General features: G+C 40.2%; 1 protein-coding gene across 2 annotated transcripts in view; it reads right to left on the reverse strand.

Annotated features, from left to right (window-relative positions):
- Positions 1 to 13,740: 13,740 nt before the first annotated feature.
- Positions 13,741 to 18,183, reverse strand: part of LOC141018077 (glutamate receptor 2-like) — a 55,901-nt gene continuing 51,458 nt past the window's right edge. For both annotated transcript variants that reach the window (XM_073493068.1, XM_073492994.1), the window contains exon 19: positions 13,741 to 13,841. In XM_073493068.1, the coding sequence (XP_073349169.1) occupies positions 13,741 to 13,841 (101 nt within the window). The remainder of the gene's footprint in view (positions 13,842 to 18,183) is intronic.

An 18,183-nucleotide genomic window follows, 5' to 3' on the forward strand; every position in this document is an offset into this window, starting at 1 on the left:
TACCTGTTTCGGATCAGACTGAATTGATTTCTGTTAATTGATTACATAACCAATGTCATTAAAATAAAAGCGAACAACACCTATTAAACCTGAAGCTGTCCAGCTGGACCGATGGAATGGCTCCCAAGGCAAGTACGGAGGGTTCACCTGGTTTAAGCAAGCTCTTGCAATAAACAAGAACAGTGCCCTGGCAAAATAACAGTCCAACTGTAACACTAGGGGCGGTGAGACTGTGCATATTGGTATGGATCTTTTACACCGCCACTTTCCACACAGATTTCCGAATGTATAAAAAATCCACAGAGGGAGAGAATGGGCCTAATGCAGCAGCATTCTCTTAAATTTCTCTTATATTTCCTATTACTTTTTTGTCAAGAGCAAAAATAAGAGAAGTCACTCCAGATGCACCAAATGTTCTTACCATCCAAATCAGCTCTAACCCAGGTGAAAATTACAGCAAAATTACACTTTACACACTAAACTACATTCTGGCCCTTTATATGCAAACAGGTAATTGGGGGCGTGTTTAGAGACATTTATAGTGAATTGTGGGGATGTTCAGACAGCTCATATGTAAAATGTCAGGATGATCGAGATGTATGAGGAAAAGACACGTGGGAACAGAAGAACATGGTGTTTTATACATCTGATGAAAAGACTGCGTGTGCATGTTTCCTGTTTGGTGTGTACACAGATTTCTACACCTGGATATACAGAGTTTTATATATTTGGCCCCTGGAGTGCAGCGGAGAGTTTTGAAACTGATGCAATCATCATTGTAGGTTGTAGAGATCCACGATAACATCAAATAGCAATACAGAGGGGCCCGTGTATCATCCGTTCACTCAATTATTCAATGCAATCTGGCGAAACGAAAAATGAAACAAATGAGAAGTTTGTTTGTTTTTTCTGTATCCACCAAAGGCTGAACAAAGACGTTTGTTTTCCCATCTCCTACTTGAAAGGGAACATCTAATAAATAAGGACAGAAAAACAACGAATCTCAGTGGACTTTCAAATAATCAGTTAAGTTTATCTGCTGCTCCTTGTTCAGAAATGTGCACATTAAGGGAGATATACACATATCACATTTCTGCTGCTGGAGGATCGCTGAAGGTTATGTCATTCATATTTTCCTCATAAAAGACGTATTTCACCCACCTGCAGCCCACCAGCTACTGATCTGAATGATTATTTTTATGACCTGTCCCGCCTGATCCACGGACTGAGATCAATGCACACACAGAGAGCGTGTAGCAGCACTCCCCTAGAGTTTAAAGTGTCTTTTCAGATATGCAGTCAAATGGACTTGTTGATGATTGTGAGATGGCAGAGGTCGATCCAGCAGGAGAACCACATTCCTGTCCCTCAGTGAAGACGAGTGCTGCTGTTTCAGTGCTCCAGGTACTGGCGCACTGAATTTCTAAATACAACCCTTTTGCACAGTATGCCTCCCTTCCCGCCCAGATTATCCACCCTTTAAATAGCAAAATTGACTTGGAAACGCCCTAAACGCTGTTGCGACAGGCACTTTAGACCAGGCGCCATAGGCTTTAAAATAGAGCCCCCCGACTCCTTCGGCTCACAGCTGTGTCTCTGGGCTAGAGAGGGCAGACATGCAGAGGAGGACCACCTGGGTTCAGCACGTCTGCCACGGCACTTTGGACATTCAGCCTGTCTGCTCTCTCTCGCCCAGAGACACTCTAGTAGCAAAGAGAGGCCCAGTGTGTTTACTGGGGAAACTACAGGCCCTGTTATTAGCACCACTGCTAAGCTCCAGGAGAAAATGTGATGCTTTGCTTGATTTATGCTCCTGTGTTGAATCAATGCTGTAGCCCTTTGCGTGGGTGCATGCTCTACCGTTGACATTGGAACATACACATACACACACACACACACACACACACACACACACACACACACACCGACAGCTTCCTTTTACTGCACCAAACTTTGTTTATTTAAAAAAAGAAATGTTGCTTCAGTTTGTCTGACATTTCTAAAACACCACTTCACTCCACCCCCACTCTCTCTCCATGTGTGTTGACCAGGCGAGGAAGGAGCTGAGGAAGACCAGGCTAAGAAGGGCCACTGGACCAGATGGCATCAGCTCCAGGCTGCTAAAGGACTGTGTAGAATGGCTCTGTCAGGTGCTTCTGCATATTTTCAACCTTCACCTTAGTCTGGAGAGAGTCCTAGTCATGCGAAAAACTTCCTGTGTGGTTCCTGTGCCCAAGACTGTGCCCCCTGGGAGCCCAACCACTTCAGAGTGCAAAGCCTTTACTTCTCACCTGATGAAGACCATGAAGAGGATCATCCTCAGACACCTTTGACCCCTGGTAAGCTCAGCGCTGGACCCCCGGCAGTTTGCTTACCAACCAGGTATTGGAGTGGACGACGCAGTCATCTATCTACTACACAGATCCCTCTCACACCTTGAGCACATCGGAAGGACTGTGAGGGTCATGATTTTCAACCTTTCCAGTGCAAAACAACAGACAAAATAACAAGCCAAAAAAAAGTTTGGTGCAGTAAAGAGAGAGAAGAAAATAAAAGAAAATATCAGAGAAGAATAGGATACCTGGTTGGATAATAATTATTATCAATCAACTCAGCCTTTAATCCTGTTCGAAAAGTCATAATTCATATGACAACTAGGGGTCATTTGGGGTATTTGAACATTTGAATTTTTTAGTACAGTTTTTTTAGTACTAGAGTACAGTCTACTCAGAGTGCTGTTTAATGTCTCTGTGTTTTTTAAGAATAACATTTTGAAGGCAGAAATGTTTTAAAATATCCTGAAAATTGTCATATCACAGTGAAACATTCAATGCACTATGTAGTATGATATAAATAACCCACTGATTCTCAGTCAATTTATCCAATACTTACTTTTCTCAGTTGAAAAGCAAATTACAAGATTTTGGTCAAAATTTGCAAGTTTAATAGAAAATGAAGTCATGTCACAAGTGAAGAATGATCATTTCCCACATTTCTCTTAGTGGTTGCCATGTTTGGGAGCCATCCATGGTAACTCATTATAACTTGATTATAACAACATGAAAATCTCATGATAATTACAACATGTGGTCATTGCAAGTATGAGATCATGAGAATAAATGGAAGCAGATACCTTGACATTTTCAGCTTTACTTTACCTGGCCTTTATCACACCTTGGGCATTTATAAAGTTGTGGGAGAAGCTTTTCACTAACCAGCTAGCTTCTAACTAGCAGCACAAATAACAGCTTCTTGGTGAAAGAAAAAAGCAGACTTGAGTTCTTAAAAGCATACACTATACATAACAAGAACCACATTAATACGGCAATTAATACTGTTGATATTATTCTTATTACTATCATTATTAATCACTAAAATGCAGCCAGGTGCAAAGTTTCAGGCTGACAAGTTCATCTGGAAAAAAAACAAAAAACTGAAAGTGACATGCAAACGTTCTCTTCGTGCTCTCTCCGTCCTCTCTCCGTCCTCTCTCCATCCTCTCTCCGTCCTCCTCGTCTTCATTCTTCTCGTCTTCATTGCTATCTATTTTTATTTAAGAAGGTTTTTGTTCACAGTTTTGTTTCCACCTCACAGCAGTGAGAGCTCCTATTGGCTCAGTTTTCAGTATCAGCAGCTGCCATTGGCTGAGCATGGAGAGCTCTGGTTGGTTCTCAGTATGTTTGGCACATCATCCAGTTGGCTTCAGAACTCGTAAGACAATACTATGTGTATGTGTGTGTGCACATGTATGGTAGAGGTGTGTTTCACCTATCATTATTAATGACTGTGATACACTGTATAGGTGATTCGGGATGTATAAGTGTAAATGTTGCTGTATTTGGTTTGCTGACCTATAACAGGGATGGGCAGTATTTCTCATAAGTATTACTATGCTATAAGTCACTACCACCATAGCCCTTGGAGACAGTGTTCTTTAAAAGTATCCACAGTTCTCTTCAAAATGAAGAACTTAATAAGCCAACAATATTAGACCTATGTGAAATTCTATGCTGTACTGATATTTCTCTAACCAGGTAATGGGAGAATGCTGCACCAATAAGGTGGAAATGGGTCTTGTGATGTATGAGTAAAAGCATTTCAATTCAGCATTTCGTCAAAATTCAAATTCAAATTCAAATTATAGTTATGTAACACCCCAACCTACCATGAAAACACATTTTCAAACCAGCCCTAGTCTTGCATGCAAAAGAGACATATTCTGTAAGGATGCTCACATTGTTAACTTCCACCAGAGTACTATTTAGTAGTAGAAGTAGGTAATAGTATTTAGTCAGTAGTCAGAGACAGCTGTGGTACTGTGCAGTTTTATGAGACAATCTGTACAGATTCCAACAGAAAAATCTCATGTTTATGCAATTGTGCCTGCATGGTCTGAAAAACAGCCATCAGCAGCCACATTGGCAACAAATTTGAAACAACATATCGAGTTGAAGCAACTGGCCAGTCTTGTTAAATATCTGCAATTAAATGATGATCTCTAGAAATCATTAACAAAAGAGAAGACCACTATTGAAATATTAACTATTGAAAAATAATAGCTTGGAGCACCTCATTTAAAAAAACTAAAGAAATGAACATCAATGAGTTCATTATCTTGGGACTGTGAACTTAAAAATTCAACATTGTGAACTATTACCATATACTACTTTTTTTTAATCTGTGTGAACTGAAATTTAAGGTACTGTAGCTCTTGTGAAGTCTGAACTTAAAAAGACAGACTAACAGAGAAAGAGAAAATTCCTATAAAATGATATTTGTAAATAACCAAACTGTACTTGGTTTGAGTCTGTCCCTTTGTACAACGAAACGGTCTAAGACCAACCTGAAGCCAGGTACACAACTGGGACCTATTGTGTTCTGGTAGGGTAGCTCAACTCAGTTTCAGACAAGTTTGATTTGAACACCTTAATAGCAGTAGTAAACGTAGTAAATTTCCATCTGCAGGTCTTAATTTCAAGTTCTGTTTCGCCCAAATCATTTAATCTCCACCTCAGCCTGTGACAACTTGTAATACGGCATGTTTCTGCCAACCCACGCCGGGTCCCACTCCTTTTCACTGACAAGGGAGACATCCCTTGATAACCACTAGGAGTCACTCGTGCATTTACCAGGATGGAATCCCCAGTTGGTTTGTCAGTCACAAACACTACCATGTGTGATACGGACTAAATATACAGTATGTCCAGTGTTTCTCCTCTGTGGCTGACCCTACTCAAGGTAATATCTTCCTAAAGTAATGCAATAACTCTAATGCTGATAATGATTGGACAAGAAAACATAATATAACTGACTTCACATTATTCATAATGGCTGTAATACACTTTTCCTATACACTATCTGACTATCATAGGGTAGAAGAGATGCGTGCACAGCCTAAACAATAATTTTGATTGTTAAGCTCCCCATAAATAAGAGGAAATCGTAAAGTAGTGAGTAAAAAGCATATACAGTAATACTTAAGACACTACAAAGCATATTAATAGGATACTGTAAGTTGTAAGCGCAGTAGAAATACTAAGAACCAAATGCTAACAACGCTATCCACATATTTGTGTCTGAGATACTTGTGCAGTTTCTGTTTTTTTGGCTGTAGTTCAGTCATTTAGTCTATCTATGAGTGATGTAGCGCAGTTCATTAAAGCAACATTGTGTAACTGTTTTTACATTAAAATAAAAGCTTTAAAATCATTTTGATGGTACAGTTTCTTGTTTCTGCACTATGTAACTTCAGTGAGAGGGTGGGATCACATCATTCCATGCATGTTTTCAAGACATAACATTGTTATAATGTGATGACTTTTGTTTGTAGCTAGCACCTACATTACGTCTGCCAAATTGTTACAGACCTGGGATTTGTATTTATGACCGTGGTGTTGGACTCAGAAATCGGGGGGATGGGAGTGTTTGCCATAGAAAACTGGTGCAGTCAATGTGCTGCTTTTAAACCAGTCATTTGTTTTTTGATGCTACCACTAGATGTCAGAAAAGTTGACCAAAGCCAGATGTTAGATATCAACAAAGGGGCACACAACAAAGTGTTATTATTTTGTATCAACATACATTTTTGCTTGTTTTTGCCCATCCCTGTGTAGGGTGCATGTGTATCTTATAATGGTGACTTCTTGATTGTTGTGTGTTGTAAAAGTGTGTGTGTGTGTGTGTGTGTGTGTGTAAGTCCATGCATCACTTAGGTTAACGTCTCTACTAATTAGGGATTTTCAGGCAGATATAAGGAAAACAATTAGGAGCAATAACATAATTTATCATTATCTGCTATCACACAATTACTAGTTTTATTATTTCACAAATGTGATATTTCCAGACGTCTGTTTCCACTAATACCACTTGCACTCATGTCAACCAAGATTCTGCTTTTATATCTGCAATTCCTGATCACGTCCCTGATTAATGTTGTTATTGCATTAAGTCTGCCATTAAGTTGTCCTTATTTTCTATACAAGAGAAGCCTCCATGGCAAAAATCTCTAAAACAATACGGTGTGTTTGTTTAGAAAACTGTCCACTGTGCTTGATTGTTTTGAATGAATTCTTCCATGACCAGCCATCTTTCTCACTGATGGTGAGTGATTCAGTTTGTAGGTGGGCAGGTCTTTGCTGAAGCCTGAAAGCCAAGTCGTGGGAGGACAAAACCTAGCCTAGAAAGGCTAGGCTAGATGATAAAGAGCGAGATCAGGGGTCCTCAGAAAGATATAATTGGCTACACTCCATATTGAAAATCAGGGAGGATCACCCACGGTGTTTGGTCACCACAGGAGATGACACGCATTTCCATTCACTTTCTGAGGGGAAGGGAGGATGTGTGTCCATTGGCTGTAAGGCACTGGCTCAGGCATGGTCAGGAGAGATCAGTCATGCTGAGGCTCATGGGTAATCCTGGACGGAGGTAAGCCACCGGGACACGACCATTCTCACTTGTTGATCCTGTGATGGATAGACGAGCTTTGGAGCGCATCGCATCTGTGAATTTCATCTGTACAAAAAAACAATATGTTAAATACATTTTAATAATTTACAACAAAACCAAACTATACAGACAGCGGCTTCTGGTAGATTTATTGTTTCGACAAAATTAACCTTGATGGAATGGTTCAATATTTTGGGAAATTGCTTTCTTTTTGAGTGAGACAACTGATATCATTCTCATTTAGGGCTGAAACGTAGAAACTGCTATTTTTAGTTTAAGGTGGAGTTTCAGAGAGGAAGACAGTGAAGAAGAGAGAAGGGCAGAAATTTAATGAATTAATTTGAAATCTACAACATTTCCTGAAGCCACTTTTTGAAGCAAGACACACTGTAGCATTATGTCACAGATGAATGGAGAATGTGTGGAAAAGCTATGTATGTTTGTATGTTGCAGTATGGCCAAGTGGGAGAGGACTGTCCTCTCTATTGGGATTATCACCAATAACTAATTTTATATTTAAATATTAAGCTTGAGAGGGCTTTTGTTAAATTTAGATATATAAGTTATACTTTTGTTTTTCGAATGAGAGAAACACGGTACAATACATACAATAGATGTAGGATATTGTTTCTAATGTGGTCTGACTAGTTAGGCCCCCACCTGCACATTCCTCAGTTTGATAGCTGCTCTTCACCAAGCCTAGCTGTGAGGCAGTATGGTTGTGTGCACAAAAATTAGTCATCACTTCATTCCTTTTCAAGATTCAAGGTTTGAATAAAAAAATGCAAGATGAAGTCCCTTTGTGTAACATAACTGGTTCACTTGGTACAACACATGTGATATGGGACATATACAGTCGAGGTCAAAAGTTTACATTCACTTGTTAAGAACATGTATATCATGGCAGTCTTCAGTTCCAATGATTTCTACAGCTTGGTTCAATAATGAATTTATTATAGGTCTTCTGAAAATGTGACCAAATCTGCTGGGTCAGAAATATACAAATATACATATACATATATATACAATATACAGTAATTCTAATATTTGGTTTAATGTCCCTTGGCCTAGGTGCTTTTGATAGTCATCCACGAGCTTCTGGTCGTCCTCTGGCTGAATTTTTAACCACTCCTCTTGACAGAATCAGTGAAGTTCAACTAAATGTGTTGGCTTCCTGCTTGTTTCTTCAGCACAGTCCACATGTTCTCAATGGGCTTTAAGTCAGGACTTGGGAAGACCTTTCCAAAACCTCAATTCTAGCCTGATTTAGCCATTCTTTTACCACTTTTGATGTGTGTTTGGGATCATTGTCCTGTTGGAACACCCAACTGCACCCAAGACCCAATCTTCTGCTGATGATTTTAGGTTTTCCTGAAGAACTTGGAGATAATCCTCCTTCTTCATTATTCCATTTACTTTCTTTAGAGCAGCAGATCCACTGGCAGCAAAACAGCCCTACAGCATAATACTACCAGCACCATGCTGGACAGTAGGTCTGGTGTTCTTGGGGTTATAGGGCTCACCTTTCCTCCTCCAAACGTATTGCTGCTCAATGTGGCCAAACAACTCAGTTTTTGTTTCATCTGACCACAGAGTTTTCCTCCAGATGTTTTTTTCTATGTCCATGTGATTAGCAGCAAACTTCAGTCGAGCTTTAAGGTGCCATGTCTGGATAAAGGGCTTCTTTCTAACACGGCAGCCTCTCAGCTCATGTTGATGTAAAACACACCTGACTGTGGACACTGACACCTGTCTTCCAGCAGCTTCTAATTCATTGCAGACTTGCTTTTTAGTGGTTTTTGGTTGGCTCTTGACCATCCTGACCAGTTTCTCTCAGCCGCAGGTGATGGTTTGTGTTTTCTTCCTGATCGTGGCAGTGACACAACTGTGCCATGCACTTTATACTTACAAACAGCTGTTTGTACAGTTGATCTTAGGACCTGAACTGCTTTAAAATGTTCAAATCAATAATGCACTCTTTCAGACCAATGCTGAGCTCTTTAGACTTTCCCATTGTAGTGTTTGTGGCTGAGTCTAATGGGTGTATCAAATAAGCCCTATTAAAATGGGCCCAGAAAAGTCAGCAGCTGTTAGGGTTAGGGTACACTCAGAAGAAGTTAAGGGGCCATGCTACAAAGAACATTTGATTCACACAACTTTCTATAATCACCAAAATTGATCGTTCAAGTTGCTGTATGTATATTTTTGATCCAGCAGATTTGGTCACATTTTCGGAAGACCCATAATAAATTCAGATTTGAAGTAAAAGTTTTGTGACAAAGTAGTATGTGTTCTACTCATTGCATCACAGAAAAATGAGAGCTGTAGAAATCATTAGAACTGCAGACACCCATGATATACATTTTCTTTACAATTGTATGTAAACTTTTGACCACGACCGTATACCCGCTGGGCAGCACGGCAGCACAGTGGTTAGCGCTGTTGCCCCTGGGTTTGAGACTGGGCAGGGCCTTTCTGTGCATGTTCTCCCAGTGCCTGTGTGGGTTTTGCTTCCTCCCACAATCTAAAGACATGCAAATGTTAGGTTAATCTGTTACTCTAAATTGTCTGAGGTGTGATTGTGAGCTTGACTGGTTGTTTGTCCCTATATGTCAGCCCTGTGATGAACTGGTGACTAATCCAGGGTGTACCCCGCCGTCACCCAATGTCAGCTGGGAATCGGCTCCAGCCCCCCCCCGTGACCCTGAAAATGATAAGTGGTTTTAGATAATGGATGGATGGATAGATGTATGGATGGAGGAAATTCCTTAACATTAGTACACTGTAGAACAAGCAGAAAAATGTAACTGAAATAACCCCAACTGAGAACTGGCTCAGCCCAAATATCATTCACTGACACACTTTTTAGCAACTTGCAGGACATTGCCCTTGCCCATGGTTAGGAGTGACCTTTCTCCATGAGGCAAAGGAAGAAATTTGTTGTGGAGCTTGGGAAAGCCTCTGCTTGGACAATGGCTTAGCCCCTTGGTCAATACATGGTCACTTAAATGCACTCTAGTGCAGTCTATGTAGGTTTGTGACAGTCACACACAAGGTATACAACCTTCTCTGCTCCTCACAGGCAAAAGGAGGTTGGCAAAAACCAAGAAGCTTAGAAGTCACTGCACACATACAGTTACCATAGGTACTTGAGGTATATTTGGGAGTAATATAACCTTGAAATTATTTGAATCTAACTGGGTGCCAGGTGGGTGCTCAGTCTCGTGGATATCACCCGTTCTCTTTGAAGACAAAGGAAGAAAGGACATATGGCCTCAAGCACTTATGCCAAGTCCCAAGAGGGAACAATGGACTTAACCACATATCTAAGTATATGTCATGGATAAGAAGAGGGGGGGATTCTCCCTGGATGTAAAGAAGAGTGGCAATTTTCCCTGGAGGTAAACAGATCAATGATGCCCTGCCAAACCCTAACCACCGTCCCCAACAACTATGTTATTTACAGTGATAACCCATTGCAACTGTTCTCTCTAGACATGTTGAGTCTGCACATGTGCATCACTCAAGGAACCACCTGCAAGCCGACTGACCTTTGTGGGTTACTGTGTCAGGCTATGGCCTTCCGGTAAGCAAATGGGGAATGACAATTGTATTCTAAGCACAAAAAGCACTGTTTATGAACTGAAGGCACCCCTGGGAAATTGACAAGCATTAGAAACACTTTCTATGGTCACCTGAGACACTTTTAACACATCTAACTAGGATCTAAGACCTGGGGCAAAAGCAATGTATTGGTGTATCGGAAGAGGGAACTGTGAGACTATGTAAGGGGATGTAGTCTGTGGCAATACTAATCTTGTTGACCAAGCTTTACCAGACACATCCCCTAATCCCCAAAGTTTGTAGCATGGGGACAGAGGAAAGGCCCTGTACGGGGTGAGGATAGGGAAATCCCTGTTGACCTTAAGAGCTTCTAAGTCAGCAAAGGAGAGGTGCAATCCAATAAGATGATGTCTCATCCTGAATAAATGTTCATCCTTCGACAGACCATGCATATCCAACTGTCACAGTCATCATGGCCAATAGGAAAGCTCAAGGTGCTGTTGGCTACTAGTCCAGGCAAAATAGCGTTTTATGACAGACTAATTGTAATAGAATTTTTTTCATCATACATCATTTCAATGAGGTGTCCAGAACAACATACTAAAAGTCCTAAGAAACCCTAGTTGGGGAAATATGTTTAATTCTCATCAATCCAAGATGTGGTCCAATAAGCCAGACAACAGTACACCCCAATGGGGCTATTTTTTTCCTTTACTCCTATCACAATGAAACTTTACACAATGAAAGTATCTATGAAGAGTAAATTTTTTTGTATTACAAGTTTCTTTGAAAATGAATTTAAATATGCAAATGAGCTATACACTAATCGAAATATGCCCAAAATACACCCGAATAGGCTTAATTTTTTCCTTTACTTCTACCACAATGAAATGTTACAAAATGAAGGATACATGAAAAGTAACATTTTTTGTATTACAACTTTCTTTGAAAATGAATCTGAATATGCAAATGAGCTATACACTAATCAAATATGTCCAAAATACACCCGAATAGGCTTAATTTTTTAATTTGAATTTGGTGTACAATTAGTTCTATTTTTGGGTCCAAAATGAGCTAGATTGCCTGGACTATACTGCCCTCAGACAGCTCTAACTCCAGCTCAGCTAAGCAAATTCCATATAACCATAATCCAGCAATCTGCATGGAAGTCGGACAAACAGCCAGACTAAGCTGAGTCTCCTGACTCTACAACTTCACTTCAAGATGAAGAGGTAGTACCATATTCCCAGCATGTTTCCATAAGTATGACCCACCATTCCTGGGTTGAGTGCGGGATGCACAACACCAACCTCGACCAGCAATCTCCTAGAGGAGATAATCTCCAGGCAGACAGGACAAGATTTTTGCTGTTACTATTGGTGCAGAAAAAACAACACATTACTGGGTGGCGGGCTCAAACGTTTCCTTTATCTGTTTGGCTTTAGAACTTCTTCAGGGCACTTCTGGAACTGTACTTACTAAGGTTGTTGTTGTTGCAGCCAAACTGGAACATTCAAACTGATTCTAAGCCAGGTCCTGTTTTAGCTAATGAAATACAGCATGAAATACTAACTAGCTCTTGCTAGCTCTTGCTACAGATGTCACCACCGCTCATCTGCCTTTTAGGCATGAATAGAAGTGTCTTCAATCAGGCCACTTATGGGTGTAATATTCCATACTTTAGGTGCTGTACTAAGTAAATCGACTGACATGGAACAGTAATATTTGCCAATGTAACACAGTTCTTACATATTTCTTTGACCAAGATGATGATGCTGCCAGTCCAAACCATTCCATCTTTCAAATGAAATCATTGGGCTACCTAATAAATGCCATTAAGAGAGATGTGAGTGAGTGGCCAATGAATCAGTCTATTAAAGAGGATGATTGGCTAGAAAGTAGAAAGGAGTTGGAGAAACAGGAAAATTACTGGGGCTAAAAAAGTGAAAATGGAGGTGGTTGAGAGGACAACTAGGAGAGGGAAGATGAGTGGAAAGAGGGAAGGTGAGGAGGACAGAGAAGTGGAAAAGAGGAGAGGTCAGATGAGGTGAGGAAAAAGAAAAGAGGAGGTGGGCAGGATGGAGTGTAATGAGTGAATAAAGGAAAGGAGTATCACAGCCACATACAATTTTGACTAGATACATTGTATTTAGTCTTAATCTAGACTCTAGTATGGTCTACATGTCACTATTGTTATCAAGAACAACTGCTGCATTCACATAGTGCCACTTAGCGATGCTAGTCAACCTCAATGGCAACATTTGTCTCATAGTTGTGATGATTTTATTAAGCAAATAGATACCATGTACAGTACATGGATATTAATTAAATCATGCTATTTATAAAGCATGGTGTGGATGTTCAATTGTGTTTTTTTAATTCAGAACAGTTATAATATTGATTGGTACATATGATACCACAATTAATCAATTGGTAACAAAGCAGCAGCTTGTAGCTCAGGCAAACTTAAGACTTGCAGTCAAATTGTTGTCTTTAGACAAGACAAGTCTATCACAGCTTTGTCTTTGGAGAAAAAGGGAAACCTAACAACTGACGTTTTATTCATTTGGTGTGGATGTTCCAGAAATATTTTCCTTAATGGTTATATAGGACACTTGATTTGCTGTTGGTGTTTTAAATGATGGGTCTTATTTTTCAAGTTTTACCTAAACAGAAAAATACTTTGCACATCTATTTAATGAGCCAGGTACATAGGAGAGGGACCAAAATTTGCAAGCAAGCTGTATCTAACTGTTTGCTTTCTGAACTTTAAATAAAAGCAGCCATTTTAAATTGCCATTGGGTCTTAAAGAATAGCTGGCTGGTAAAAAAAAATAAATCAGTAATAGTTATAATATGCATAATAACACCACTAATTAATGCTTTAGGGAAAAGTCATGCCATGATTGCCACTCTGTTGCTCTTAGTTTCTCGTTTCAATAGAAACACAGTTTTCATTTACTAATTGTCTCCTCTTTGACTTTGCATTTTTTTCGAAAGCTATTAAGTAACTGCCATTATCATCACCAGAACTTTGAATCATTGAGGCACAGTGAATATGCAGCTTGCCATTAAAGATTTTATGCACCACTACAATATGAATAAAACTGTTGTTTGAGTTGTTGCTGTATTGTTTGTATTAATGCCAATTAAAAGTAATTTGTCTAAACATTGTCTATGACTGTGAGGTGAGGAAAATTTTAGCCATCAATCATCACCCTCCTACCCGTGTTAGATCTTGACGCTCTCAATGCCGTAAACGTTGTAGCCCTCTTTATAGGTGGCGTAGTTTGGCTGGTGGCTGGGGGACAGCACGTTGAAGTTGGGAACATGTTGAGGAGAAGACAGAGTGTGTGTGTAGTTTCCTGTGTTCTGGGGAGACGACAAGGTGTTGGCTGCCACCTTTATAACAAAAATAAAGTCATTGTTATTGCTATACTTATTGTTCTTACAGAACAACAATGACTCTAAATGTGTGACTGATTCAAGTGACAGCAATATTCTGAGTACTGATAGCACCAACTGCAAAAGCAATACAGATTTGCTTTAGGAGAGACATAGATAGATAGATAGATAGATAGATAGATAGATAGATAGATAGATAGATAGATAGATAGATAGATAGATAGATAGATAGATAGATAGATAGATAGATAGATAGATAGATAGATAGATAGATAGATAGATAGATAGATAGATAGATAGATATGCCTCACATAAATAATAAATACAATTACATTTAAGCGTTTGACTGCTCTAAACCAATCATTACTGGCCGATATGCATAAAAAGGTTTGATCGGTGGACTCTGATCAGCCTGATCAGATAAACACACGAGACAGAGACACTAAAGTGCCACACAGTGGAGGACTCTGCTGCTCGTCTGCTGCTAACAGCTCACTAGCTCTCCTCCTGTCAATATCAATATGGATTTTCAGTGCCCTCTTGGTTTAACCAGTGCAATATATTCACAAGGTCCTACCATCCAGCGATTTGTGACTTAGGCCTAGTCCACATGTACACTGGTATTTTTAAAAACGCATTTTTTTCAAAAAATGGTTTCAAAAAAATTCACATCCACACCAATGGTATGAAAACGCAAATCCAGGCTATCAAGCATATGCCAACAGTAGGCCATATAACCTCCACTGGCCACGTTGGCCAATCAGAAGCCTGCCAAACAAAGGAGACAAGCCAAAAAACCTGTCTACACATGAATGCTGAAAACGTTTTCCTTAAGCTCCGTTTACAGTGCCCTAAAACGGCATTTACGTGTGTACAGAAGGCCAAAATGCATAGAAAAAGCTTTGTTTTAAGAAATACCTGTACATTTGTACAGGGCCTAAGGGGATAGATGGACCAGTACCGCGGAACAATTCTCTTATTGTTACATCTCGCGCTGAGAGGCCAGTCAGAGATGACAACGAGCGCTGACACAGTGCTGTGGAGATGGAGGTAACTATGGTAACAGCATGAGAAGACACGCTCAGCTGTAGTCAGCATAGTCAGAAGTACCGAAGGACCGCCATTCCGAAGGACTGCCATTCTGACCGGGTTAGGGTTAGGGTTAGGGTTTCAGGTTCGGAATGGCGCCCTTTTTTCAAAAATAATTAAGGGCCGGCATTCCGAAACATGAAAGTGAACGTTAGGAATGGCGGCCCTTCGGAATGCCGCCTGGAACCGTCAGAAGTAGTCTGTTCAATTTATCGTTTGGGATTGTCTGTTTACACTTTCTGTCATCTCCAGTGGGAGAACATAACGCTGTTTGTTTCAAGCCCTCCAACATGAAAGCTTACTGCTAATGGAGCTAACAGCTGACAGAGCTGGCAGCCTAACGCTGAGAGAGCTAATAGCTTACAGCGGCATTAAACACAGCAGAACAGTTCAGAGGAACATGAAGTGGTAAACTGTGAACTGCAGTTAAATGTGACAACACAGCATTCACACTAAATAAATGTACTGAAGTACTTTAGCTAAGTACAGTTTGTTGGTGAACACACTTTCAGGTTTGAGTTACAGACACGTTTTATCAGTGTGAAGTAACCAGGTACAAGCAGTGACCAGGTGGTGGAGTAGTGGCTTCAGGGCATAAAGACCTCAGTTCAAAGACTGAGACATTGAGACAAATTAAACACAGAATTTAGATTCTCTGTTCTCTGTCACAAAAAAACGCTGGAAATGTCCGCAGGTCTCCATAAAATATCCAGTGGTGTGACAATTGGCTTGTAATAATGCCACCTCCTTCATCTCTGCCTCCTGCTGTGACAGGTAGCTAATAAGCATAATGTGAACAAGATTTGCCATGTTTGGTACACATGCCAACTTTGGACGTTACTGTGGTTTGCAGAAATGTTACCTGCTAACATCATTATATCCTGGTGGCTGGGCTGGTTCAATATAACCAGGCAAGCTTACTAGAAATATTTGCATTATGCTGAGTCTGAAATGTTTTGATTAAAAAAAATCATGGTTTTTAATGCTTGCAAGCTAACCGGAGGAGTGTAACTTTTTAAAAAACTGTTTCTTGTTAGCTACCTTCCAATGTTTTTTTGCTGTGTTCTGATTTTAAATTAATTAAACTGGACATTGACACAATAATTTTAACCTGGCAAGCTGGCAAGTAATGAATGCATTATTAATTTTAACACAGTACGGTATTTATCACAATATTAAAAGGGAAAAATGACTTGAACAATGTCCTTTTATAACAATGTGATGTGTACAGCATTCATTATTCATATGCAATTTGTTTTTACTTTTTACTTGAGGTCCTTCTGCTTTGCTTCTATAGTATCTAAAAAAGTAGCTGGCCATGACCTAAGCATGTGTGAAAAGTAACCATTGGACTATGTACAGTTACAAAACAATACAGCAGCCAGTAGCAATCCCTCCCTCCTTCTTGTTGTACAGCGGGACTTCCAGGGCACCCAGGGGGGTGTGATACGGGAGACAGCCGATAACAGGCTCTAGGCTGCGGGTCCCATTAATCTCCCTCTCTCTTGTTGTCCAGTGGACGACCAAGGCCACAAATATCTCTGTCAGCGTAACTAACCCATTGTTATTTCCTAACTGTATGTTCAGTGGTTGTCGTGTGTTAATGGCATTGTGATTTCTCGTGGTCGCTTTGTAAACACAAACAACCAGCAGTGGAGCTGTTGCAGTGGATTGTGAGCTGTAGTTTCCCCACTGGTAAACACACCGCCTGGCTGTCGCAGCTACAGTGTCTTTGGGCTCATTGGGTGAAGCAGACAGGATGAGAAGCTGCTCCAGAGAATAGGTAAAGAGGTTGGAGTGTTACCTCAGCTCAAACACCGCTGAACAGACATCATTGGTGCATCTGTATAACTGTAACACAGTCAAGCATTGAGAATGAAACCAACAAAGCCAACCAATCAGAGGTACTTTCAGGTTAACCATTGACAGGTATGTTAGAAGGACAAACAGCCGTATCTATATTCACACTCAGCAGCAGTTTTCTGACTTCTGACTGATAGTGACTGGTCCTCTGGAGGTGGAGTAGACTTTATAGCTGACTCTGTGTTGAGGAGATTAAAGTGTGCATAAAATTTGTTCAGCTCATCAGCATGAGGCCTCAAACATGGTGTGGTGCCCCTGCGGTATTTTGAATCACCTGCCACTACTTAAGTGTTGTTGGCAATGAGGTCCCTCTCCAGTCCCTGCTGATGTCTCCTCTTTGCCTCCTTGATGCCAGCATTCAGTCTTGCTCTGGCGGTGTTGTATGCTTACTTGTCACCTAATGGAAAGCTTTTTGGCTGTACACAGCGACTGGTTAATTCTCTGACCAGATTAATAATGGACTGAAGCATATGTGACTGAGGTCAGCATAGTACCTTAAAAACAGAACGCAATGTCAAATAATACTTTGCTTCACTACAGCAGCACCATATCACTCTCCTTCATTCTTTTACTTACTACTTGCTCGGGCTTTTTTATGAAAAAAAAAAGTTTTATGGGAATACTCGCCATATATGCATCAACAACATCACCACAAAAATCTTCCAAAGTCAGATAGAACAGAGAGGAAGGAGAGGAGGAAGACTGGGTATGAAGAAGAGTGAAGGAGGTAGAGGAAAGGTAAAGATATGATTACAGAGAATGCAAATTAATTCATTATTCCAAACAAGTTTTTGAAGTAAAATACAAAACTAAGGCAAGCATTGGGATCTGTTAGCCAAAGTATTTATCTAAATAGTGTAGCCTACTATTTATTGTTATGGATTGGAGAGGACGGAGAGGGAAGCGAGAAGGAAAAATGAAGACTATAAAGAATGACTGTTCAGAGTGGACAGGTCTGTCTGCTCTGTACTGTTTCTGTAATGTAGTAGTTTTCTGTCACAGTGTGCCTGTTAGTGGTGGAATGTCAATTTTTTAAGTACTTTTATCCAAGTCGTGTACTTAAGTAAAAATTTGAGTTACATCTCAGAGGCAAAAATGTTGCTTTACTCCACTACATTTGTCTGACAGCTTTAGTTATTATTCAGATTACAGGTTTTCCTCCCTTTCCTGTCCAGTGAAAACCATGTATCTCCAGATGTGGTGATGTTGAATGTTTGTGATAAACTGAAGGATGATGAAGAAAATTCTTCCCTCTCTACAGCTATATAAACTCTTTAAAATCCCTCTTGGATCAGCTGGGAAATGCATCAACACAGA

Source organism: Pagrus major, chromosome 1 (genome assembly GCF_040436345.1).
Source record: "Pagrus major chromosome 1, Pma_NU_1.0".
NCBI lineage: Eukaryota > Metazoa > Chordata > Actinopteri > Spariformes > Sparidae > Pagrus > Pagrus major.